We start from the raw sequence: 25,118 nt of genomic DNA, 5'->3' as shown, positions 1-25,118 counted from the left end.
TTCAATAAACTGATGTCCATTTATTTTCTAAAAATGTCAAAGATGGCCCCCCAAAAGTACATATTCCACATTCATACTGTTTAGTAAGGCAGGAAAGTGGATACCATTATTTTTATTCATGAAGGCTAGCTAAATCAAGATAGTATCGGTGCTCAAGAGAGGAAGTTCCAGTTCTGGAAGTTTCCTTATGTGCAGCAGATATAAACGTTCCGACTTCAGCTTGTGGCCTCACCCTGGTCACGGGCTGCCTCATCCACATCCTCCGGGGAGCACAGCATTTTGTTGGGGCCCTCCGCTCCTTCAGCCTCATGGCCTGTGGGATGACAGGCATTTTGTAGGATTCTTACAGCAGGCCAGTCCTGTTCCCCCACCCACAGACTGTCCACCACAGAACAGCAGAAAGATAGACAGTGAAGCTAGGGGTCAGGGTGAACAAAGCAGCAAAGAGGTCTTAGTATGTGGGTCAGGGACTAGGGGAGAATTAGGAAAGGAAGTGACTCTGGCTGAGCATTTGTGTCAGGGCCCCAGGCTATGAGTGTCACAAGAACCCTCTGAGAAAGATGATGATTATGGGGCTATAACGGGTCTCATCATCTCTCACAGATGAGACAACCGAGGTCCAAAAGAGTAACTTTCCTGAGGTTATTCTGCTAATAAATAGCAGAGGCAGGATTCAGACCCAGGACTCTGTCTCCAGGGCCCAGAAAAAGTGCTGAGTACACAGAAAGCACACTCTGCTCCTGATGGCTGAGAAGGTGCAGCACATACATCAGAAAAGGGCAGAACACTCGCACCCCAACCAGGCTACTTCCGGGTCATCCCCACGGGAAGCTGTGCACTTACACCCAGGTGTGATCCAGGCCCAGACCCTTCAGCTCCTCATCACGGGAGGTCAGGCTCACACTCTCCCAGCTCTCCCCAGTGAGTGTTCCCCAGCCAGTTCCCTCTCCTCCTTCCCCAGAGTCATACCTACCTGTTCCAGTCACTACCCCAAACGGATGAGGAGGTCCCCTGACACACATGGTGGGCTGTCTGTGAGGGCAGGTCCCTAGAGGCAAGCTGGTCTTCCCAGTACTGCCCGCACCAGGGCGAGAGTTCCTCCCTAAACTCCATCTCACTCCCAGTTGTCCCTCAGCCAGCAGTAGGCCGCACCAGGATTAAACAAGGGCCAGCAGGGGTCAGATCTCACCCTTCCCTTCCTTGCCTTCGGACCACTTATTCTTACTTGGCTGGTTGTGGATCTTGAGGAGACCATGATGAACATAAACATTTAGGGAAGTATTTGGGTGAAAACCCCTAACATGGAGGCATACAGAGGTTATTACCGTTTCAGATCTGCAGGCAGCCCTCTCCAAAAAAGGCCACCTTCACATCCTTTGCTTTTCCCAGGATGTTCACTCCTGGCCCCTTCCACCTCACCTGAGGCTCAAACAGAGATGTGCAACTCGGCAGGGGCAGCACAGGCCTTGTTCTCCCACTCATGGAGTGGGGCGGGTCACATGTGCTCTGAGCCCCATGGGTTTCTCACCCAGATTTGGAAGGGGTACCTCCAAAAAAGCCCAGCACACTTTTCCCAAATGGGGCTGAGGGATACGAGCGGAGAAGGCAATGGCAACCCACTCCAGTACTCTTGCCTGGAAAATCCCATGGACGGAGGGGCCTGGTGGGCTGGGCAGTCCATGGGGTCGCTAGGAGTCGGACATGACTGAGCGACTTCACTTTCACTTTTCACTTTCATGCATTGGAGAAGGAAATGGCAACCCACTCCAGTGTTCTTGCCTGGAGAATCCCAGGGATGGGGGACCCTGGTGGGCTGCCGTCTATGGGGTTGCACAGAGTCAGACACAACTGAAGCGACTTAGCAGCAGCAGAGGGATACGAGAGCCACAGCAGCTCCAGGCAGAGGGTACTTCTGTATAACCCTCTATTTCTCGGCAACACCATCAAAGGCTTGGTGGGGCCTGCGGAGCTCAGAGGAAGTGACCAAGCGACTGTCTGGCCTCTGCCTTGGAAATTGGCTTCTGGAAAGTTAGTTACATTTTCCTGTGGTTTCCAGGGGCCAATGCAAAGTAACTTTGCAACAAGAGTTTGGCTTCAAAGTGAAATATGCAGCAAAAAATGTAATGAGATATTAAAAAGCAACACTGTTACTCTGAAAATAAAACAGCAGGACAGTTGCTAAAGTTTCCTAAGGGGCCCAGTTTTTCCTAAAGGTGGTTACCACATAGTTACTATCAGTAACCAACGCCCCCTCCCCAAACCACACACACACACAGACACACACCATCCCCACTGGGGATTAAATACAGACCAGATCTGCCTGGATGACTTACCCAGAGGGGCGGATTCTGGAATCTGGTCTGAAAACTGAAAACCGGGGAAGAGCAGGGCCAGTTCCCGACGGGCGTCTTCTGAGTCCCAGCTTCCATGGACTGCATTAAAGGGCATTTCTGTGCCATACTGAGCCCGGAGACTAGCAGTGTCCAAAATGTACAAGAAAGAACGGTCTCATTTGAAAAGAAATGTTTTGATCTCTGGCAACACAGCTACCCATCAACAGGCAGCATTTCTGTGACGTGGCTTTCTCTGCTGGAAATGCCAGGAACGGCATCAAGGGTTATGGTAACCAGCGGTGTTCTGACCTTGTTTCATTTGTGCAGCAACCCTGTGAGGGAGACTAGGGAGACCGTCATGTCCCCAAGTTTAAATATGCATGAGTCAGGACTTCCCTGGTGGTCCACTGGTGAAGAACCCGCCTTGCAATGCAGGGAGTGCGGGTTTGACCCCTGATTTTGGAACTAAGATCCCACACACCATGGAGCAACTAATCCCGTGTGCCACAACTACTGAAGCCCTTGTGCTCCGGAGCCTACCTGTGGCAACTAAGACCTGATGCAGCCAAATAAATATTTTTAAAAGGGAGTAAATATGCATGAGTCATGGTGTGAGCCCAGGAGCTGTCATTCTGTAGCTGTTACTACTGGGGGCTAGGCAAGCACCCTGCTGAGGGCTTGCTACAAATTGGCATAGTTAATCCCTCAAGGTTCCCTAAAATAATACTAATACTGATAAGATTTCCTTTATCTCAAACAGTGTTCCAAGTTCCCTCTTTCTCTCTCTTAATCTGAGGCAGGTCCTTTCCCGTTGTAGTTCCCATTTTCCAGATGAGGACATTAAGACAGAGGGATTAAAGCACAGATGACCCAAGACCACAAAGTTAGCAAGAGGAAGAAGAGAGATTCTAACCACAGCGCTCTAACAGCCTCCCAAGATAGGTGCTCACAACCCCATTTTATAGATGAGAGAACCGAGGCTCAGAAAACCTAAGATCTGAACTCTGGGCTCTTTCATCAGCCCCGGCTGCCCCAAACATGAATGCTCCCAGCTCCCTACAACTATAAAGTACAACTGCAGTTAGTCTCTTGCTAATGTCTTTCTTGTTGGCAGGGCCTCCCTCAGCTTCTTCAAAGGCAAGACAGTGGATTTGGCAGTGGTGGTGTCAGGCTAAACAATCACATGGAGCCAGGGAGCCGACCAAGGCAGCCTAGCGCTGTGTGCAGAACAGGGTGCTCAGACTCTAAGGGACCTCAGGACACCTTGGGTATGGAGTAGGGGGTAAGAGATCAGGGGGCTGAGTCTACACAGCCGACTCCTAGGCCCCACTCAGTCTCTGACTCAGCAGGCCTGGGTGTAGCCCTGGAATCTGTACTTCTGGGTCAGGGTTTCAGATGGCTCTGGGACCACAAACCCTCTGCTACAGAGAGAACAGTGAGGACTGGACCCACAGCAGCCTTCAGAAGAGGGCAAGAGGCAGCAAGGAGGCATCCTCTGAAGGGCTGGGGTGGGATCAGAGGGGGAGGATGTCAGGGTCTCCTCAAATACATAACAAAGGGCAGGGACTCCCCAGCATATAACAAACAGGGAGCTTCATGGCCATCAGAGTGCCTTCTGTGTTACCCACAATTGGCTGAGCCCCTAGCAGGGCTCTCAGCTTCCTCGGATGCAGGTGTTGAGATGCATGAAAGGACCATTGCTGCTGACATTACCTGTCAGGCTGCTCCCTCCTTGCCACATGAGGGTCACAGGGCCCCATGAGGGTTCGCCAGGCAGTGACCACGTCCTCGGTGCCCTCAGTCCTGGCAAGGATCAGGAGGTGGCTTGGTCCACTGCACATGTGATGTACCAGCTTCTCAAATGTGTCCTAGCACAGGGAGGGAAGGGAGTGAATCAGGCCAGGGGCCCCAGAGGCCCATCCCACCCACAGGATGGGAGAGGGTCCTTGAGCTGCCTCACCACCAGCCAGCATGCCCTGGAAGAGCCCAGGGAGGGGAAGTGGTACCCAAAGACACAGAGAACCCAGATATGAGGCTCTGAAATGACATGTTTGGGGTTGAGCATGAAATTATAAGAAGTTGGATAGCATTTAGAAGACCACACACATGGAAACCAGGGGATACAGCTGAGACTTCTTTGCAGCATCTTGCAACCTTTCCCCCTTCTTCAAGTAGCAGCACTCAAGCTTCCTTTGGGGAACGGCCCTTCCCTGTTTCACTCAGTCCTAGTCTGGCCGACAACCACAATGCCTATCCACCCCTCCCCACACACCCTCCTCACCTGAGAGGTGGGGCCCAGGCTAGGAGACCCTGTCTCCCAGGTGGGTGGGTCAGAAGCAGAAACAGATGAAAAGTGGTTGAATCTGTCACCCAACAGGAGCACCTGAAGTGACTGCCCGTGAGGTTTTGTTTCAGAAATCCACACCCCTGCCTTGGTTCTTCTTATCCCCACACCTTCTCATGCAACTCCTTCAGCCTTCTTTCTTCAGTTCTGGGAGTCACAGAGAGTCCCCCCAGTAATTCCTATTTCATTACTTAAGTTAGAGTCGAACTCTAATCTTTGGGAGCATGCCAAGCAACGTCTCCCTGACGCAGCCTGTAATCATTATGCTGAGAGTAATTTCATGGCCCACTTGCTGTTCATAATCTTGTTCTTCATAATAGTCTAGTTTCTCCCAAACTAATATCAATTTACAAACATAATGTTGGAGAAAGAGAAAGAAATGCAAGCATGTTGGATACATGGAAACTGAAAAACTGACCTCTCCAGCTCTGTGTTGGTAGAAAAGTCGCATTTCTGCTTCTGTCATGGTTCTCTCTTCATTCGTTAAAATGTCAAACCCAGCTTCCTGGATCTGTAGGAGATATACACACATATATATGGTAAAGAGCCAGACATCCTGGAATGTGAAGTCCTATGGGCCTTAGAAAGTATCACTATGAACAAAGCTAGTGGAGGTGATGAAATTTCAGTTGAGCTATTTCAAATCCTAAAAGATGATTCTGTGAAAGTGCTGCATTCAATATGCCAGCAAATTTGGAAAACTCAGCAGTGGCCACAGGACTGGAAAAGGTCAGTTTTCATTCCAATCCCAAAGAAAGGCAATGCCAAAGAATGCTCAAACTACTGCACAATTGTACTCATTTCACATGCTAGCAAAGTAATGCTCAAAATTCTCCAAGTCAGGCTTCAATAGTACATGAACCATGAACTTCCAGATGTTCAAGCTGGAAAACACAGAGGAACCAGAGATCAAATTGACAACATCCACTGGATCATCGAAAAAGCAAGAGAGTTCCCAAAAAACATCTGCTTTACTGACTATGCCAAAGCCTTTGACTGTGTGGATCACAATAAACTGTGGAAAATTCCTCAAGAGATGGGAATACCAGACCACCTTACCTGCCTCCTGAGAAATCTGTATGCAGGTCAAGAAGCAACAGTCAGAACTGGACATGGAACAACAGACTGGTCCCAAATAGGAAAAGGAGTACATCAAGCTTGTATATGGTCACCCTGCTTATTTAGCTTATATGCAGAGTACATCATGTGAAATGCCAGGCTGGATGAAGCACAAGCTGGAGTCAAGATTGCCGGGAGAAATATCAATAACCTCAGATATGCAGATGACACCACCCTTATGGCAGAAAGCGAAGAAGAACTAAAGAACCTCTTGATGAAAGTGAAAGAGGAGAGTGGAAAAGTTGGCTTAAAACTCAACATTCAGAAAACTAAGATCATGGCATCCAATCCCATTACTTCATGGCAAATAGATGGGGAAACAATGGAAACAGTGACAGACTTTATTTTGGGGGGCTCCAAAATCACTGCAGATGGTGACTGCAGCCATGAAATTAAACAATGCTTGCTCCTTGGAAGAAAAGCTATGACCAACCTAGACAGCATATTAAAAAGCAGAGACATTACTTTGCCAACAAAGGTGCATCTAGTCAAAGCTATTGTTTTCCCAGTGGTCATGTATGGATGTGAGAGTTGGACTATAAAGAAAGCTGAGCGCCAAAGAATTGATGCTTTTGAACTGTGGTGTTGGAGAAGACTCTTGAGAATAACTTGGACTGCAAGGAGATCAAACCAGTCAATCCTAAAGAAAATCAGTCCTGAATATTCATTGGAAGGTCTGATGCTGAAGTTGAAACTCCAATACTTTGGCCACCTGATGTGAAGAACTGACTCATTTGAAAAGACCCTGATAGTGGGAAAGATTGAAGGCAAGAGGAGAAGGGGACGACAGAGGATGAGATGGTTGTATGGCATCACTGACTCAATGGACATGAGTTTGAACAAGCTTTGGGAGTTGGTAATGGACAGGGAAGCCTGGCATGCTACAGTCCATGGGGTCAAAAAGAGTTGGACATGACTGAGCAACTGAACTGAACTGAAAGCAAGCACAAATTCACATTTCAATGTGTTGAAAGTAAAAGATGATGGAAAAACAATATTAAAAGCAGCAGAGACCTTCATTCTCATCATATCCGACCTTATTTAATTTAAAAATTGTAATTTAGGACTTTCCTGGTGGTCCAGTGTTTAAGAAATCCACCTGCCAATGCATGGATACAAGTTCGATCCCTGGTCTGGGAGGGTCCCACATGGCACAGGGCAACCAAATGCATGCACCACAAGTACTGAGCCTGTGCTCCACAACAAGAGAAGCCACCCCAATGAGAAACCCGTGCACGGCAACAAAGAATAGCCCCCACGTGCCACAACGAGAGAAAAGCCCTCACACAGAAACAGAGACCCAGCACAGCCAAAAATAAATATTGTGATTTACCTCATTGGAATTTTAATTAAACTCCTTAAATGCCTCTTCCCCCTAGGACATTGCTACACTATGCCCCAGCCCTGTTTTCCACCAGAGAAGACACAAGTATAGTCTGTAAGGAATATGTTGTCTCTCTTGCTGCTGGGCTAGGTCTTTCCGTCATGTCCAACTCTGTGCGACCCCATGAACTGTAGCCCACCAGGCTCCTCTGTCCATGGGGATTCTCCAGGCAAGAATAATGGAGTGGGTTGCCATGCCCTCCTCCAGGGATCTTCCCAACTCAGAAGTCTCCCGTTGTCTCTCTTACCTTCATGATAATCTCATCTGTCTTCCCATGGACCACCGCGTCTGGTTTAATGATGGCCAAGGTGCAGGCCTTCTCTGATGACACTGCAACAAGCCAGGGATGGTGCTGTCAGACCCTGGACTCACAGGAGGCTCTCAGGATGCTCTCCACAGGGACTGTGCAGCTCCACACAGCCCCCGCCTCCCTCCCCCAGCCTCTTGGCTGAGCTTCTGCTGACCTGGACTCTAGTGGATGCAGGGGTCTGGCTCCAGACCCCAACCCCAGCCTGGCTGCAAGGGACACGAACTGGGAGGGAGAGTGTGGGGAGGGAGGAGAGGATGGGAGGTGGAGAAGGAAATCAAAGATGACTCAGGAGCAAAACCCAGAAACAACCAAGTCAGCCTGGAGAGGGGACAGAGCTGGAACAGAGGCGAAGCAGGCCAGGACACTCTGGTCCCTTCCTGTCCCCACCTCATGATTCTTGGCCTCTAACTGCAATCTACTGTGTTCTTGTCTCGGGGCATCTTTCTGACTTTCTAGCATGTGGTCAGTGGTGGCTGCCCCAGGCTCCAAGTCCACTCAGGGCTGACACGTACTACCAAACTCCTCTGTCTCTGTCCCGTTCTCCTGAGAATCAGCCTCTTTGTTGTTTGGAGCCCAGGCACCAGACAGAGCTCACTGGCCAGGCTACTGGGTGGCTGTGTCCACAGGTCAAGTAGCTGTGGTGATGAGGGAGATGCCACACGGCTGCCGTCCACTGCTCAGGCCCACAGACGCCTCGGGGGAACCCACATCTGTGCACAAACCCATCCCTGTCGGATTCCGGTTTGTATGGACTTGGCCTTGGTGAGCTCTGCACGCTGTCCACAGACTATATCCCCCACGGCCTATTTTCTCTTTTCAACTTTCACATCAGTTGTGTTGACTCTGAAAATCTAAAAAATGTGGGCTAAAAAAGTGTGGATCATGTTAAGCAGCCAATCGGTTCATTCTTCCCTGAGCACTATTTCTAACATCCTATGAATCCTTGGAGTTTAAATCCCCTCAGAAAGTGACCAGTTAAAGAGACCACACAGAGGTATAAGGTGAGAAGAGGAGATGCCAGAGCAGGAGCCCAAGAACTCCAGTCTGAAGAGAGAGCAAAAGAAAAGAAGCCAAGGAAGGGGAGGCTGTGGACAGGCCAGAGAAAATGAGAAGGAAAATGAGAAAGGTTGAGATGCATCAGACATCAGACAAGAAGAGGAATACTTTGGTTTTTGTGGGGTTTTTATGTGGACCATTTTTAAAGTCTTTGTTGAATTTGTTACAATATTGCTTCTGTTTTGGGCCACAAGGAATGTGGGATCTTAGGGCTTCCCAGGTGACGCTGGTGGTAAAGAACACGCCTGCCAGCACAGGAGACATAAGAGATGCGGGTTCAACCCCTGGGTTTGGAAGATTCCCTGGAGGAGGCAGCCCACTCCACTCTTCTTGCCTGAAGAGTCTCATGGACAGAGGAGCCCGGCGAGCTACAGTCCATAAGGTCACAAAGATTTGGACATGACAGAAGTGACTTAGCACATGTGGGATCTTAGTTCCCCAACCAGGGACTGAACTCATCCCCCTTGCATTAGAAGGTGAAACCTTCACCACTGGACCACCAGGGAAGTCTCAAGAAGAGGGTTTTGAGTAGGAAGACACTGTGGACGGCAGCCAAGCCTGCAGCAGGATACCATAAGCTCTGACTGGTAACTGCCTGCTGGATTTGGCCCCAGGAAGGTCACTGGAGCCCTGGGAGCAGCAGAGGGGCAGTGACAGAGGAGAGGGCGGCCCAAGGAGTGTGGACCAGGAAGCTGAGCTGGGAGGAGTGGAAGGCTAAGGGCAAGGGCAGGCGTTGTGTAGTTTCCTAAGTGGAGAGACTGGATTTAGGAGAAAATACTGGGAAAGAGAAGAAGAGATAATCCATAAACGAGACAACGAATGTTTCCTGTGGAAGCCAAATCGCTGACTTCTCTTTCACACTTGAAGTTTCTTGCTCTCCTAAACTGCACCACATCGCTTATTAGAATCCATTTCAGACAGTCCTTGTTATCGACACATAAATAGCAGTTTTTCTCGTTCAGGCAGTAATCAGAACTTCCTCCTCTCTCCTATTTGGCTCCTGAGCCACATCCTGGTTTCCTCTGGTGGCTCAGGGACCATCAGGAGCCACCTTGCCAGGAACAACTTCTCTAACTTCTAGCTTCTCTTCCCACTGCCAGGTCAAGATGTTCGCACAGTAAAGGCTCAGGAAGAACAGTGATGCTCAGGAGTGTAAAATCCATGAGTTGATACTTGGGGACTAAGAGGAAGAAGGTACAAGGCTGTGGGGAGGGGAGGGGTTCAGTACAGCTGACTTTCTCACATTTGAGAAAAATGGTTAAAGAAACTCAAGTTCTTAACTCAAATAAGGACTAAGGAAACCCTAGCACCTCATTTACCTTATTAGTATCATTCCCCTCCACTTTATTAAGAAAGCCTTTCCTGATGCTCAGTAATTGTCATGAAAGTCACACTTGTTATAGTTGAACATGATCAGAAAGACACTCAAGATGCCATTAAAGCAGAGGGAGATTAACACAGTATGTTTGAAGTCAGGTGATTGGAGATTAAATGTTTTATGGGTTATTTCCCCAGAGTTCAGATTATTCAGTAAACTTACTACTCATTTATTTTTTTTAAAAACACATCAAGTCCGAGTCTGCACTGCCTTTTGCTTGCTTGTTGGTTCTGTACTCACCCAGGTCCTCATCATCACCATTGTTCTTTTCATGAGAAAAGCATTCATCTTCATCAGAAAGAGCTTCATCTTTAATCTAGTACAAATTGGTCATGGACAGAAAGTAGATAGCTGATTAAAATTCCACAAAGACCTTCAACAACCAACAGAAGCCAAGTAAAGGTTCCAAATGCAGAGCAAAAGAAGAGGGTCAAGATTATCAGTCTTGGAAACTTTTCAAGGTCCTTTTGAGTAACTGGACGGTAGTAGAGGGTGAGAGCAACTGAACACAAGGAAATCCACGCTGATCTTCAGGTTTAGAGCCTGCCTGTTTCCATGAGCATCAAGTAGAAACTAAGGAAGAAGAAAGATGAAATAGAGAGTTGACAAGCAGACAAAGAACTGAAATACAAATAGATAGAAAGCAACTGGCTACACTATGTGGGGAAGTAGTAAAGACAGATCATTTATCTGTGGAGGAGGCACAAGTGTTTTCTTTCTTGGGGAAAATTTGCCAGTTTTCTGGGGGGAAATGTATGATTTGATTCCAATCCATTCTATGAGAACAGTGCTTTGCTCTTTGGAATTGAGTGTGAAAACTTGAACACTGGACACTGCACAGCATTAAGGCTCCTGTGGCAGCTGCTCAGAGCACCAGGAAATACTTCTTTCTAACTAAGGGGTGTCAGTTTTCAAAGGCTGCTGATTCTTTATGAAAAACTCACAGCCCGTGTTATCCTGAAAATGTTGTACCTAAATCACAAGTAGTGCTTTCTGATCCTATTTCTCAAAGTAATGACCCCTTTCTAGTTACAGAAATGAACCCCCTGGGGTCACAAATAAAACCCAGGAATGAAAGGGGAGGGCAGGTCACCAGGAGAGATGTCCCCCTGAGGCTGACTCCTCCAACCCACTCCTGGATCCATAACTTCATTTTCATTTCTGAATTCACTGTCAGGGTTACAGAAGCCCCTGTTGGGAGATGAAGTGGGGATGAGCGAGAAATAGGTGAGACACTGAAGTGTTCTGGATGAAGAGGATGACTTCCTCAAAGACTTCCCAGTGGGCCTTGCACCTCCCCTGAGGTGGGCATTTACTGAAGCTTTTCAGGAACAGGGAGGACACTGGCGGGGCAGGGGAGGGACCTGCTGGCCTGGCCACTTACCACCCTCCGTTCTCTGCCTTCAGCCAGCACCCTCTTTTCTGCCTCCAGCTGCTCGCGGATGGTTTTCTCCAGCAGTGGGGCATTCGCTCCTCTCACCACCGCCACCAGCTCTCCTCCCTGGAACACAGCACAGAGGTCCTACTCAGATCACATGACAGCAACCTCTTTCAAGAGCTAGCAAGTGTCCAAGGGCTTTGGGAGTGTGCCCAAGGTCAAGGTCCATGGACCCCACGCCCACGGCTTCCAGTCACTTCTCTGCCCCCTACCCCATGCCCCCCTCCCTTCAAAACTTCCTTCAGGGCAGCGGGGAGTTAGGTGGGGGAGGACCAGGGCCATAGGTTGTGAGTCACTAAGTGTGGCCTCTCTGTGGCTCCTTCATCCAACAAGTATCAACTGAGCACTTACTATGCCCAACACCAAGACAGAGGCACAGAACATAAACCCAAAACATGGAAAGACACAGACACCGCCCTCAGTGAGTGGGTGTGGAGTGGGGAGGGAGATGGTGGTGTCAGAGAAACAACTACAACAGGATAAGGCCATTGCATTAATAGGGGTGCTTGGGATCTGGGGCAAGAATCAATTCCCAACCCATATGGGGTGATGAGGGAGAACCTCACAGTGGAGGTGCTGTTTGCAGTGAACTGGAGGTTCCCATCTTTGATTCTTCAGAAGTCTCCATGCCCGTCACTCACAGACCATCATATACACTGGGTCCTCCTTCTGTGTCCATCCCACCCTCAGGGGACCTCCACTGCGTGACGACAGTGACCAGCTGCCACATGTCCCCACATGGCCATTATAACTGACGCTTTAATCCACGTGTTCCAGGCTCAGGCAAGCAAACCACTGCGGTAATGATGCCTTTTCTGCCACTGAGCTCTGATGCCATGTGGCTGGGGGCATGTCCATCTCAGCATCTCCCACTCCCCCTCCCTCCCCCACCAGGTTCCATCAAATAACTTCAATCTCCCTCCTGAAGGCCAAAGCTCAAATGATGTTTCACCAGAAGCTTCCAACTTGTGAGACTTGCTGCCGAGGGCAGGAGCCCGAAGGTTTCCAAGCTAAACAACCCCAGCCCTGGTGAGCAGACCCCAGTTTCCCTGACTGTGTGACAGAGCACTGTACTGAGTCAGGAGGAGAAAATCAACCCGTTGTCTTCAGGGCCTGGCAGGTGACCTAAAGCCAAGAGCCAGATGTGAGATGACGGGCCCTCGGGGGCTGGGAGCCCCGCGTGATGTCACAGCTGAAGACAACCAGGTAGTCTTGCAAATGCTGAACCACTGGTTGTCATCCATCGACCTTCTCATTTCCAACTTTATGTCAGCATATCTTCATATTTAATGATGAAGCAAAGGTAAATACAGGAGCGTTCATGTTGTGGAGCATTCATGTTCCCTCTATGGAGCACAGTGGGATTCGCCAAACTCTGTGCTGGGAGTGAGACTTCAGTCAAGAGTGCTCATGAGCTAGAAGGTGCACAGGTGTCTGAGGGGATCGTCCTCTGTCCCGAGTCCAGCGCTCAGGAGGCCTGCAGCCCAGAGTGATTCCTCAGGGTTCTGCCCGCGAGCAGTGCCGTGATTGAGGGCATTGGTCCTTGGCCAAACAATAAAGTCAGGAGAAGCCAGCACCTCTTGCTGGGAATAGTGTGGGCTCTTGGTGAGAGGCGTCCTTCTGAACACTCAGGGGTGCAGCCGTGGGACCACCCCCGACTGAAAAGGTACTCACGGCATAAAACAGAAAGGTTGGCTCGCACTTCCCTCGGTATCTTTCGAGCACATCAAGACAGTCTGCCTCTGCCTAAAGGAGAGACAGATGGTCAGCAGGCTGATGGGAGAGCCGCATGGGACACACATTTCACATACGCATCTCACACACACACACCCTTCATCCCCCACGTCACATACCACATACGCACACACAGACACCACAAATACACATACCCCTCATCACACACAACACACACACACCACACCCCCTCACACACCACACACACCACACACACACCTCATCCCCATACCACATACACACACACAGACACCACAAACACACATACCCCTCATCACACACAACACACACACACCACACCCCCTCACACACCACACACACACACCACACCCCTTCACACACCACACACACATACACACCACACCCCCTCACATACCACACACACACATATACCCCTTATCCCCATACAACATACACAGACACACAACTATACCTCATCCCCACACCACATACCACATACACACACAACACACTCACCACACACAGACATCACATACACACATACCCCTCATCCCACACAACACACACACACCACACACCCTCACATACCACACACACACACACACACACACACCACACAGACATCACATACATACATACTCCTCAACCTGCAAAACACACACACACCACATCCCCCCTACATATGACACACATACACTTCATCCCCATCCCACGCACACACACACACACACACACTACACCACACCACAGCCCCCAATACTAAACACCATATACCACATACACACACAGCATACACATCCATTACACGTAACACACACCACACAACGTGCACACACACGTTATACACCCGCACACACCATACCCCACACATACATTACACACCACACCACACACAGTACACATAACACACAGATCACATCACACACATTGCACATAAGTCACATACTATACTACACACATAGATTACACATAACACACACCATACACACATCACACATATATATTACACAGAACACACACACTACATAACACACATATGTTACACACCACACACACCACATACATACATGACACATCTCACACACACACATGAGTGATGCCCTCCCCAGGTGGAGCCCTGGCTTTTCTCTCTCATGCTGCTCCTTCTAATGTCTTTTCATCAGAACCTTAACAAGTGTCCTGTCAACATATGGGTAAAAAGTTTTTTGTAGTTTTTTGAGGAATAAAATAAGGAGGAAATGACAGCTTCTCCTGCTCCGGATCAAGGGAGCTCCTCCGCTACCATCCCACGTCTGCTCCTAGTGGCTGGGACACGGGAGGGTCCTTGAGCTCTGCCTCCAGGTCGGATAAAGCCCGCCATTCAGGCCCCTCCTGCTCTCCTCCAGTGAAGCCTCACAACCGGCTCCCCGGAGGAGGGCAAGCCCCGGAAGCCCCGCTTCTCCAGAGTTATCGCGAGCGAGCGTCGCTCCCGTGTGTACTGGCTGAGCCTCACCCCTGGCAGCTCATCCCGCGTCTCCTACGCGCGTCTCCGGAAGTGATTCCCATCTCCATCCACTGACCCAAGGAAACTTTTGCTGAAAGTCCCCTTTAAGGAGTAAGGATAGAGATCTTAAACCCTGTGCTCTGGAAGTGAGACTCCAGGCTTCACGGTGTCCAGGAGACAAGAAGGAGGAGCACTGGCCTCAGAGTGGCCAAGCAGTCCCTGTTCCAGAGCCAGGGGTGGCCGAGGCCACCGGGACTGCGGGAGGCGGGGAAGGCAGGAAACCTCCTCCCCCGAGAAACTGGCATCAGCAGAAACTCCACAATGAATACTCTCTCCATGATCTGCAAAAGGCCCCTCAGGCTTCCTGTTCCTGTTTTTCAGTGTTTAAGTTTTTTTTGCAACCGTTGTTCGACATTCTGCTGAGAGAGGATCTTACTGATGCAAAATGCAGAAGGTCCGGGCCAACCTCCACCCTCATCTTCTGGAAGAGGCTCACCACGGGCTTGCAGGGGCCACACCAGCCTTGGTAGACGTCAACAACTGCGGGGAACCAAGAAACCGGAGCGCCCGGCCACGTCAGGCAAAATCGATACCAGCACATTCCCACCCGCTCCGATGGCCATCTTTATTTGCTATGGTGGTTTAGTGGTTTAGTGGTTAAGTCATGTCCAACTCTTGCGACCTCATGGACCGTAGCCCTCCAGGCTCCTCTGTCTATGGGATTTCCCAGGCAAGAATAATGGAGTGGGTTGCCATTTCCTTCTCCTGGGTATATTCCCAACCTAGGGATTGAACACAGGTCTCTTATATTGCAGACAGATTCTTTACCAACTGAGCTACAAGGGAAGCCCCATTTGCTGGTTAAGAGGATTTATTCTCCCAGCAGAGCATGAGCGAGAGTGGAAACACAGCATTCCCTTATGAACTCAGTGTTCCAAATTCTAAACTCAATGAAGTGAGTAGAGTGAAAACCACTTACTTAACATGCATCCTTTACCACAAGGAATTTTCAGGCCTAGCACAGAGAGGCCCTCTGTAACTATTTGAATTGGACTGAAAGTATCTTTTTTGAAAGGAATAGTAGGTGACCTGTCAGCATACAATCAACTCTTAGCTAATAAACACAGCATTACCCTTTCCTCCTGACAAGTTAAAAGCCACCTGCTTTGGGTAAAGGGGAATTTTACCTACTCTATCAAATCAACATTGTTCTCCCAGAAAGTGAACCTAAGAGAGACCTAGGTGGAAACTGGGGAGCCTGTTTCTGCCTTGGTCCTGGTCTCTGGAGTGTGGCAGGAACTGGATACGAGGGACCCTCTTGTCTGATGGCACTAGACCTCGAGGCCTGCAAGAAGCTAAGCAACAAAGCCAACACGTGTGCAGCAGACACACACAGGACCCACTCAGCCCAATCAGACACCACGAGTAAGTGCTAGATGGTGACGTCCTGATGGTCACATTGTGGAGAAAGGATGTCTTCATGAAGACCTCAGCAGTCAGAGTTCATGCCTGATCCACACAGCAGGGCATTTCTGTTCAGCAGCAGGAGTGCATAGTCATGGGGAGGGAGTGTGGACACTGCTTATAAACTCTCAGCTCTGCCAGTTTTAATAGCATGCGATTTGTGATTTTACTTTTTGAAGGTTCACATTTCAATTTTTCACATCGTATGAGAACATTTATTAATAAAACATGGTATAAATTATCTTTTTTTCCTTTTTTTTTGGGCTGTGCCATATGGCTTATGGGATCTTAATTCCCTGACCAGAGGTTGAACCCAGGTCCTTGGCAGTGAAAGCACCGAGTTCTAGCCACTGGACTGCCAAGGAATTACCTAAATTATCATGACTGAAGTTAGCATAGACTGGCAGCACTAACACTGTACCGTAAGAATTAGGAAGAGGATACCCAGTGGAGGGGTGACTTGCATTGGACACTGTGGAAATGCCAGGCTTGGATGGGCAGAGAGGGAGCCCATGGTGGGAAGCATGGGGTGTACAGGGGCCACTGGGGTTGGGCTGTGGGAAGTGGTGACAGAGACCACTGGACAAGCAAGGAATGCGGGTTTGAGGAGCTCCATCCTGATTTACTAGGCAATGAGGACTCACAGTAGGTTTTTAGAAAGGAGAGTTAATATTTACTAAGCTATCTGCACTTGGCTTTTCTCTCCAAAAAATCCAGCAACATTGGTATTTTTATTCTACCATAGAAATAGAAAAGAGATAACCAACCCAAGGTAAAACAAAATAAAAATTCTCAAGGAGTAGAACCAAGTTTTAGACTGAGGTTTGTCTGATGCCATAGTTCATGCTTTTTCAAGGACTCTAGGAATGAAGATGCACAATTTCAAGAGTATGAGTCAGTTCAGCCAAGCTACATAGTTTTGCAGAGATAGAATCAGACTGGGTTTGGGAGGGATCGGGAAGCCAGACACAGGGGTGGCAGTGTCAAGGGAGGGATGGAAGGAATGGAAGAATCCCTGAGACTTTGAAAAGGAAGTGGGAAGACTAGGGGGGTGACAGTCCTGCAGGTGTGAAGAAGACCCACCATTGAGCCCAGCAGAGAAAAAGAACCGAGTGAAGACAGGGAGAGAGTGTTTGGGGAGGGAGGAAAGTGCACTAGATTCTAGATGTGCTGCGTTTCCAGTACCAACCAGAGAGTCTAAGCCAAATGGTCCCAAAGGCAGTTAAGACACCAGCAGTGGCAAGAGAGAGGGATTTGGTCCTTAGCATCCAGGCAGAGGTGGATGAAGCTCTGGGCTTCCTTAAGGACAACAGCTTCACAGTTGAGCAATTTCAGTAGACCCCAGTAATGGGAGAGAAAGGCATTTGGGTCATACTGGGGAAAAGTCCTGGAAGACTCAGACGACCCTGTATCCAAGCCTACCAAGGAGAACAGGTTCAAGCTCTGGCAGGTAAAAAACAACAACAACTGGGACACAGTTAGCTACCAATCTCTATGCAGGGTTTCCACTGATAAGTCAGCCCAGTCATTTGTACCAACTTCCCATCTCCTCTTGCACTCCCTGGCTCTCCGAGGAGTGGTGGGGACAAAGGCACACTTGCCATGGTTAAGGGGGAGAAGGGACTGGGGACTGGGGAGAAACTATATGAAGAGATTGAATGGCAGGAAGCAAACAGAGAAGGAAGGGAAGAAATGGCAGAGAAATGAAAAGGGAGGTGTGTGTGTGTGTGTGTGCAAACCTGAAAAGACTTTTGCATGTTTGAAGGCAGATGCAAGTGAGCCAACCAGAGTTCCAAGATGGTGGTTGACTTTGGGCACAAATCTCTGCTAGCTCTAGAAAGATTCATGTCTTCCTGAGACTGCCTGATGAACGAGGCAGATGAGCCCCTGCTGCCTCCAGTCTGCACAATTCCCTGTGTTGCGCTTAGTGCTGGGCTCAACAATTCCACACTCCGTAGATGGCAGCTATGATCACATAGGGTGCCTGGAACATGGCAGATCCTCACAACACGATGAGTTTGTGGTTTTCTTACTTATGAGTAGTAAGAAACTCACTTTCTTATGAGTTTGTTATTAAAGATACAGAAGTTTTACCCAGGAGCTGTGTTCTGATTGCATAGACAAACCATATGGACAAAATAGTTAAGACCTGGCACCATCAACAAAGCTTTGTAGCCCCTCAAGTAATAGGGTATGGCCAGACTCACACCCCATCCTGGATCAATGCGACCGCATTTATTAAGTACCCACTCAGCCCAGGCCTGGACACGTGTGCTCCAGATAGAGATGAAAAGACATTGGCCCTGTGTCTAGAGGCTGGGTGCAGGCACGGAATGCCCAACCACACAGGGGCCACACAAGGCTGGCCGTGTGCTGGAAGGTTGAGACAGAGTCCCACCCCAGATGCCCTAGAGACACCAGGTAGAAGTGACCACACAGAAGTTCAGGAAAGATTTCATTCAAGGAGGCTGCTTTAGAGCTGCCTGAGAAGGAGAAAGATTTCTACAGTCTGTTGGGGTCCATGATACTCCAGGTAGTAGGAACAACACGGATACGAGTGAGGAAGTGGGGAAACTAGTGGCATGTGCTGGAAGGCTAGAGGCCAGGACACACCCCAGAGTACAGTGGGTGACAGGGCTGCAGAGACAAATTGAGTCTTGAGAGAGGCCTGGAGGAGGGGGATTTGAGTGCTAAAGTCATGGTGTGGGGGGCAGTGAAGGAGAGAGATGAGAGCAGATACAAGTTGACAGAGCAGGTGCATTGATAGAGAGAACTGACCAGACACAAAAATAGAGCCCTTCTAGAAGAAAAGAAGTAGAGAAAGGAAGAGTGGGGAGCAGCTGTGATGGGCATCCTCTAAGATGCTGTCAGTGGGCCCTGTCTCCCAGGATTCACACCTTTGTGTGGGCCTCTGCCCTTGAGTGCAGGCTGGACCCAGAGCTTCTAACAAATAAAGAGGACAAACGCGATGGGATGTTACTTTTGAGATTAGGTTACACGAAGACTGTGACTTTCATCTACCTCTCTTGTGTACTTGCTCACTCGCTCTTTTCCTCTCTCCCTGAACCCGCTTTGGGTGGAAGGGCTGGGGGGAAGAAGCTACCATGTTGTGAGTAGCCTTATGGAGAAACTGATGGCAAGAAATGGATGTCTCTGGCCAACAGCCAGTAAGGACCTATATCGTGCCAATGGTCACAGGAATGGACTTGGAAATGACCTTTGAAGATCTGCCAAAGCCACATGACCAAGTTTGGAAATAAGTTAAACTCTAAGTTGAGCCTTGACATTCTTGGTCTGACTCCTTAGCTGCAGCCTGGTGAGAGACCCCAAGCCAAAGGCACCCACTTAAGCAACCCCTGGATTCTGGGTCCACAGAAACTGTGGGATAATAAATGTTGAGTGCTGTAGACTGCTAAGTTTTAGGGTAAATTGTTACTCAGCAATAGATATTGATACAAGGAGGGTAGGGGACCAGGAGGCTGTGCTGTTTCCTAGTGACTATGCAGCCCCTGGTTCCACTCTCTTGGGCTACCTGGCTCTCATTCCAGCCCTCGAGTTCCCTATTCCTTTCAATACCTTCCCCTTTTGTGCCTCAAGTAATTTTAACACTAAATATGCCCTGAGCATGACAATCAGCTCTAAAACAAGGGAACCCTGCTATCCAGCAGTACTGACTAGTTTCCTGAATTGGACTAACAGATGTTGAAATCATATATGTACATATTCACAAAAGAATTACCTTCTTTTTTATTTATGAAGCTCAAGGTTATAGGGAAATGATACTGTTTGCAGGTTTTCTCTCCATGGTTCAATATGTCATTTAGGAATTTTGAAAAGAATGGGTCTAAAAAATCATCTTAAATTACCAGTTAGTCCTTTGGAACTGAGCATCTCCTCCCAAAGTTCTTGGGTGCTGACGTTGACCTAGCATCAGAGGGGAACAGACGCTGTATTACTGCGAGTGCCCATGGGGAGGCAATTTGGTGCGTTTGCTCTAGGTTATCTACTAATATCTATCAGTCAGGTCTCTCTCTTCCCTCTCCGTCTCTTTCTCAATGAAATACTTACAAATACAGCTCAAGCTGCCCTCTTTGCCCAGTCTTCTTTTCTCCTCTCTCTCCTTCTGCCTCCAACCCCAAGAATAACCACTATCCTAAGAAAAATCTCATTTTAAAAATTGTTGGGACTTCCTTGGTGGTCCAATAGTTAAGAATTCGCCTTCCACTGCAGGAGACATGGCTTTGATCCCTGGTCAGGAAACTAAGATCCCACATGCCTCAGAGCAATTAAGCCCAGGCAGCACAACTAGAGAAGCCCATGTGAGGCAACCGCTGAGACCGTGAGCTCTAGAGGCCATGCTCTGTAATTGGAGAGGCCTCCCATGGGCAGCAACTAGAGAAACCCTGCATGCCACAACGAAGACCCAGCGCAGCCAAAAATTAAAAAAAATTTTTTTTAATTAAAAAATCATTTTTACTTTTTACTTTGCCAAAACTATTATAAAATTGTTTTATGTACATAAATAGGCATAAACAGTATTATATTGAAGATCTCCTTTTGCAATTTGTGTTTTTACTCAACATTAAATTTTGACATTTATCTGAACTCATGTACAGGGAGGTACTAATTTGTTTTTGCTTTTTTGTCTTTTTATACATTGTATGGAGGTATGAATTATACATGGTGAGACATACAGAACTAAACTGTTACACAGGAGTGAGTTTTAACAAATGCACGTACCCAGGTAACCACACTTCTATCACAATGCAGAACATTCCTCTCCCCAGAAAGTTCCCTCTGGTCTCCTCCCGCTCACTCCCTACTCCTCTCCCCAGGTAAACACTAACCTGATTTCTGCCATAACAAATTAATTTTACTGATTCTAAAACTTCATATAAGTGAAATAGTACAGCATGTCTTTTTTTGTGCTGGTCTCTTTTGCTCAGCGTATTTGGGGTGTTCATCTGTGTAATTGTATCTCAGTAGTTTGTTCACTTTTATTCCTGAGCACGTTCCATTGTATGACAACATCACATTCTGCGTGATGGATGATTTGGGGCTCTTATAAATAAAGACTTAGGAACATTGTTGTTAAATCTTTTGCATTCACCCTTTCATTTGTCTTCAGTAAGTAAATACCTGGGAGTTATATTGCTGGGATATTGGGTCAACTGAGGAACCCTAAATAGTCTTACCTAAGGAGAGGACAGGGTTCCTGGTTGGCAGACCCTAGAACACTGTTTTCAAGGAGTTGACCTGGTAGAGAAGCAATGCTTACACAGAGGCCTCCGTGCATAGGGACCCCCCCACTCCCTGCCTCAGCAAAAGGGAGCACTTCCTTTGAGCACCACAATGAACTCAGAGCTCTGGGGAATATGCATGAAAAAAATTGATAACAAATGTTATTACTCTCCAAGGGAATATCAGACATAGACACATGAAGAGACAATCATATGGAGCAAAACGCTTAGAGCCGCAAGCCTGGACATATCTAAAGGAGTCTCATCACCACAGTGCTGCCAGGTATGTATCATCCCTCCTGTTTACACAAAGAACAAGGAGGCTCAGAGAGGTTGAGGACATTGTTCACAGCAATAATTGATAGGACCAGGTGCTTAGAATTGATTTACAGACACAGAAAAAGTCTCATAACTCTAGAGTACTAAAATCTCCGTGTTGGAAGGCCCTTAGGGATAATTCACCCAACATGCTCCTTCCACAGATGGGTAAGCTCCAGCCCAGAGCAGTTATGTGATTTATCCGAAGTCCCAAAACAGTCAAGAACTGCATCAAATCTTTGACTTCCAGACCAAAACTCTTCCCTTCCCTGCCCATCCAGCCCCCTGCACACTATCCTTAGCCTGATACTGCTTTCTTCTTTTTTTAAAAATCACATGCAAATTCACATGTAAAGTGCTGATGCCACAGAGAACAATAAAGGAGAAATCAGATGCCTGGAGACCACTGCCCATCTACTGAGAGGTGCCTAGAGCCTGACCATGAAAAAATTTTAAAGTTTACTTTAAAAGGCACCCACGTTACATTATGATATTAAAGCCTTCCATCCCACATCCATCCGCTTCCATGCCTGCTTTTTTTTTTTTTAACCATCACTTTAGAATCAACCACTACTTATTGTCCAGGGCCAGGACAATAAGTAGTTATTGTCTTATTAATTCACTTGTCACAGGTGCAAACAAAGTAAAACACTCTATAAGGAAAGCATAGTGCATAAAATATCAAAACATTCTTTGAATAAGCAAATGATTTCAAGAAGGCAGTGATGGGAGAAGTGGGTCTTCAGAAAGGGCACAGTTACAGACATATGCCCAGACTCTAAGAACTTATATTCTCTCAGCAAGTCATAATTATACCTCAACAAAATATATGTCAGATCGAATTATACTGATTCATATTTTCTTGCTATTTTTTGTTTTAATTCATGTTTCAGTTTCATGGTTGCATAAGCATTATAAACATAAGCAGCTTTTATCCAAGTTTGTGATTATATGTTTATATTTGCATGCATGCTAAGTTGCTTCAGTAGTGTCCGACTCTGTGCAATCCTAGGGACTGTAGCCCGCCAAGCTCCTGTGTCCATGGGATTCTCCAGGCAAGAATACTGGAGTGGGTTGCCATGCCCTCCTCATGTTTATATTTAAGTGCACACACAAAAAATTGTCATCATTAGAGGTCAAGATAAGCTTTTATTCCTTTAAGGCAGAAGGGTACAATATTCAAATTTGTGAACATTGTTATATGCCACATTTTAATAGTACATTTTAATTTTAATTTTTTGCTCACACTGTGCGGCTTATGAGATCTTAGTTTCCACACCAGGGATAGAACCTGTACCCCCTGCAATGGAAGCACAGAGTCTTGACCACTGGACCACCAGGGAAGTCATTTTTATACTGCACTTTCCATTGCAGACCATCCTCCCGGCCCCCTATTCCACCCCAATCAAATGCTGGAAGCCAACTTCGCCTTGAGACTTACCTGCAGGGCAATTTCCTTTTTCTTGCTGCCCATGGCTCTACAAAGAAGACAGAAGCTCTGTTATTGAAGGTTCCGGCCATTCTGGCCGCAACCTCACGACAAAACATTGAGTAGATCTGCAAGCCTAGAGCCTCCTTCAGATAAAGCGCCCACCTCCCCAACTCCGCTCCTTCAAGTTAATTATGAATGGCAGCAAATAAACGCAGTGATCCAAAGTGAACACCCGACGGAGAAAGCTGAGCTTAAGCCCGAGGGCTCTTCGCTCGCCAGAAGGTTTTCTGTGGACATGCGGAGTCCCTTCCCCACCGGGAGCTGGAGGAGGGGCGCGCGCGGGGGCCCGAGTAGGGGCGCCGGGCCACGCAGCCCATGAGGCCCCGAAATGCCTGCCAAGGAATTTGGACGGAAAAAGCCTACAGAACCCTGCCATCCCTTCTGTTCCCATTTATTCCTGGGAAACTGAGCCCCTGCAAACAGGTACCCGGTCCTCAACCTGCAGCGAGAGTTTCCCACACAGTTTGCTGCGACCCAGCCACGGTCGTCATGGCAACACTGCGCGGGCGGGGTGGGGGGAGTACTAAGACGGCCAAGAAATGAATCCGAGTACACATAAGCCACGCCCACTCTGGGCTAGCGCAAAGGCAGGAGGGTGTCCCGCCTCTTGCTGTCAGGACTGGACTGTAGAAACACTCATTGGCTGAAGAGTTTGTCCTCTTGGGGTCTTTTGCACCCACCAAGCACAGATCTGGTGCATCACGTACTGTAGAGCTACATCCTCCATTCCTGCATCCCTTCTGTCCCACCAGGACTGGCATGCAGCTTTTCTATTGCTACTGAATACATACTGGGCAGGGGTGGCTCCCAGGTTTTGACAGATCTGAAGAGGTTTCCTTCAAGATAAAGAATACAAAATTACAAATTCAAAATGAAGTATGAAAGTCAAGTGGAGAAAATAGAAGCAGTTATAAACATGGTGTGAATGATCTACACCAATTAAAAGAAATTGCCAGGAGATTAAAAAGCAAGGCCCAATATATGTTATCTTCAAGAAATCAACTTTAAATATAAAGCACAGGTTTAAAAGGCTTTTTTTTTTTTTTTTTTGCTTGTTTGTTTTTAAAGACAGAAGTAAAAGGGTGGAGAAACTATGGCATGCTAGAGTAATCAATAGAAAGCTGGAGTCACTATACTAATTTCAGGCAAAGCAGATTTCAGAGCAAGGAAATTTATCGGGGATAAAGAGAAGGTATTACATAATGCTAAAGGGATCAATTCTCCAGGAAGACATAACAATACTTGTGTATGCACCTAACAGCAAAGCATTCAAACACCTGAGGCAAAAACTGACTAAACTGCAAAGAAAAAATAGACAAACCCAAATTGAATGCTTCCCTTGTAACTCAGTTGGTAAAGAATCCGCCTTCAATGCAGGAGACCTGGGTTTAATTCCTGGGTTGGGAAGATCCCCTGGAGAAGGAAATGGCAACCCATTCTAGCATTCTTACCTGGAGAATCCCATGGACTGTGGCCTTCCAGGTTCCTCTCTCCATGGGGTCGCAAGAGTTGGACATGACTTAGCAACTAAACCACCACCACTATTATAATTGAAGACTTTAACACCACATCTTTAGGAATGAACAGATCCAGCAGGCAGTTGAGAATGAATATAGTAACAGCATGTCAGTTCAATTCAGTTACTCAATCGTGTCCAACTCTTTGCAACCCCATGGACTGCAGTATGCCAGGCTTCCCTGTCCATCACCTCCTGGAGTTTACTCAAACTCATGTCCATTGAGTCAGTGATGGCATCCAACCATCTCATCCTCTGTCGTCCCCTTCTCCTCCTGCCTTCAATCTTTCCCAGGATCAGGGTCTTTTCCAGTGAGTCAGCTTTTCACGTCAGGTGGCCAAAGTTTTGGAGTTTCAACTTCAGCCTCAGTCCTTCCAATGAATATTCAGGACTCATTTCCTTTAGGATGGACTTGTTGGATCTCCTTGCAGTCCAAGTTACTCTCAAGAGTCTTCTCCAACACCACAGTTCAAAAGCATCAGTTCTTCAGTGCTCAGCTTTCTTTATAGTCCAACTCTCACATCCATACATGACTACTGGAAAAACCA

The 25,118-nt window shown here is 47.7% G+C and overlaps 1 protein-coding gene across 5 annotated transcripts; it reads right to left on the bottom strand.

Annotated features, from left to right (window-relative positions):
• Positions 1 to 23,562, bottom strand: NME9 (NME/NM23 family member 9). 5 transcript variants are annotated; one of them, XM_019961964.2, is made up of 12 exons: positions 23,482 to 23,562; positions 23,004 to 23,040; positions 19,871 to 19,928; positions 15,037 to 15,080; positions 13,037 to 13,108; positions 11,309 to 11,425; positions 10,165 to 10,240; positions 7,428 to 7,510; positions 5,096 to 5,188; positions 4,047 to 4,201; positions 2,334 to 2,473; positions 1 to 313 (listed from the first exon to the last, which is right to left on the bottom strand). In XM_019961964.2, the coding sequence occupies exons 2-12, from the start codon at positions 23,034 to 23,036 to the stop codon at positions 216 to 218; spliced, it is 969 nt and encodes a 322-aa protein (XP_019817523.2). In that variant the 5' UTR covers positions 23,037 to 23,040; positions 23,482 to 23,562; the 3' UTR covers positions 1 to 215. The 5 variants fall into 5 exon arrangements, with proteins under 5 accessions (XP_019817523.2, XP_019817505.2, XP_019817514.2 ...); XM_019961946.2 differs by having other exon boundaries at positions 14,977 to 15,080; positions 23,482 to 23,561; XM_019961955.2 differs by having other exon boundaries at positions 14,977 to 15,080; positions 23,494 to 23,550.
• Between the last annotated feature and the right edge of the window lie 1,556 nt (positions 23,563 to 25,118).

The sequence above is a fragment of the Bos indicus genome, chromosome 1 (genome assembly GCF_029378745.1).
Source record: "Bos indicus isolate NIAB-ARS_2022 breed Sahiwal x Tharparkar chromosome 1, NIAB-ARS_B.indTharparkar_mat_pri_1.0, whole genome shotgun sequence".
Classification (NCBI taxonomy): domain Eukaryota; kingdom Metazoa; phylum Chordata; class Mammalia; order Artiodactyla; family Bovidae; genus Bos; species Bos indicus.
The sequence above is the reverse complement of the archived record's forward strand: the minus strand, read 5'-3'. Positions and strand labels throughout refer to the sequence as shown.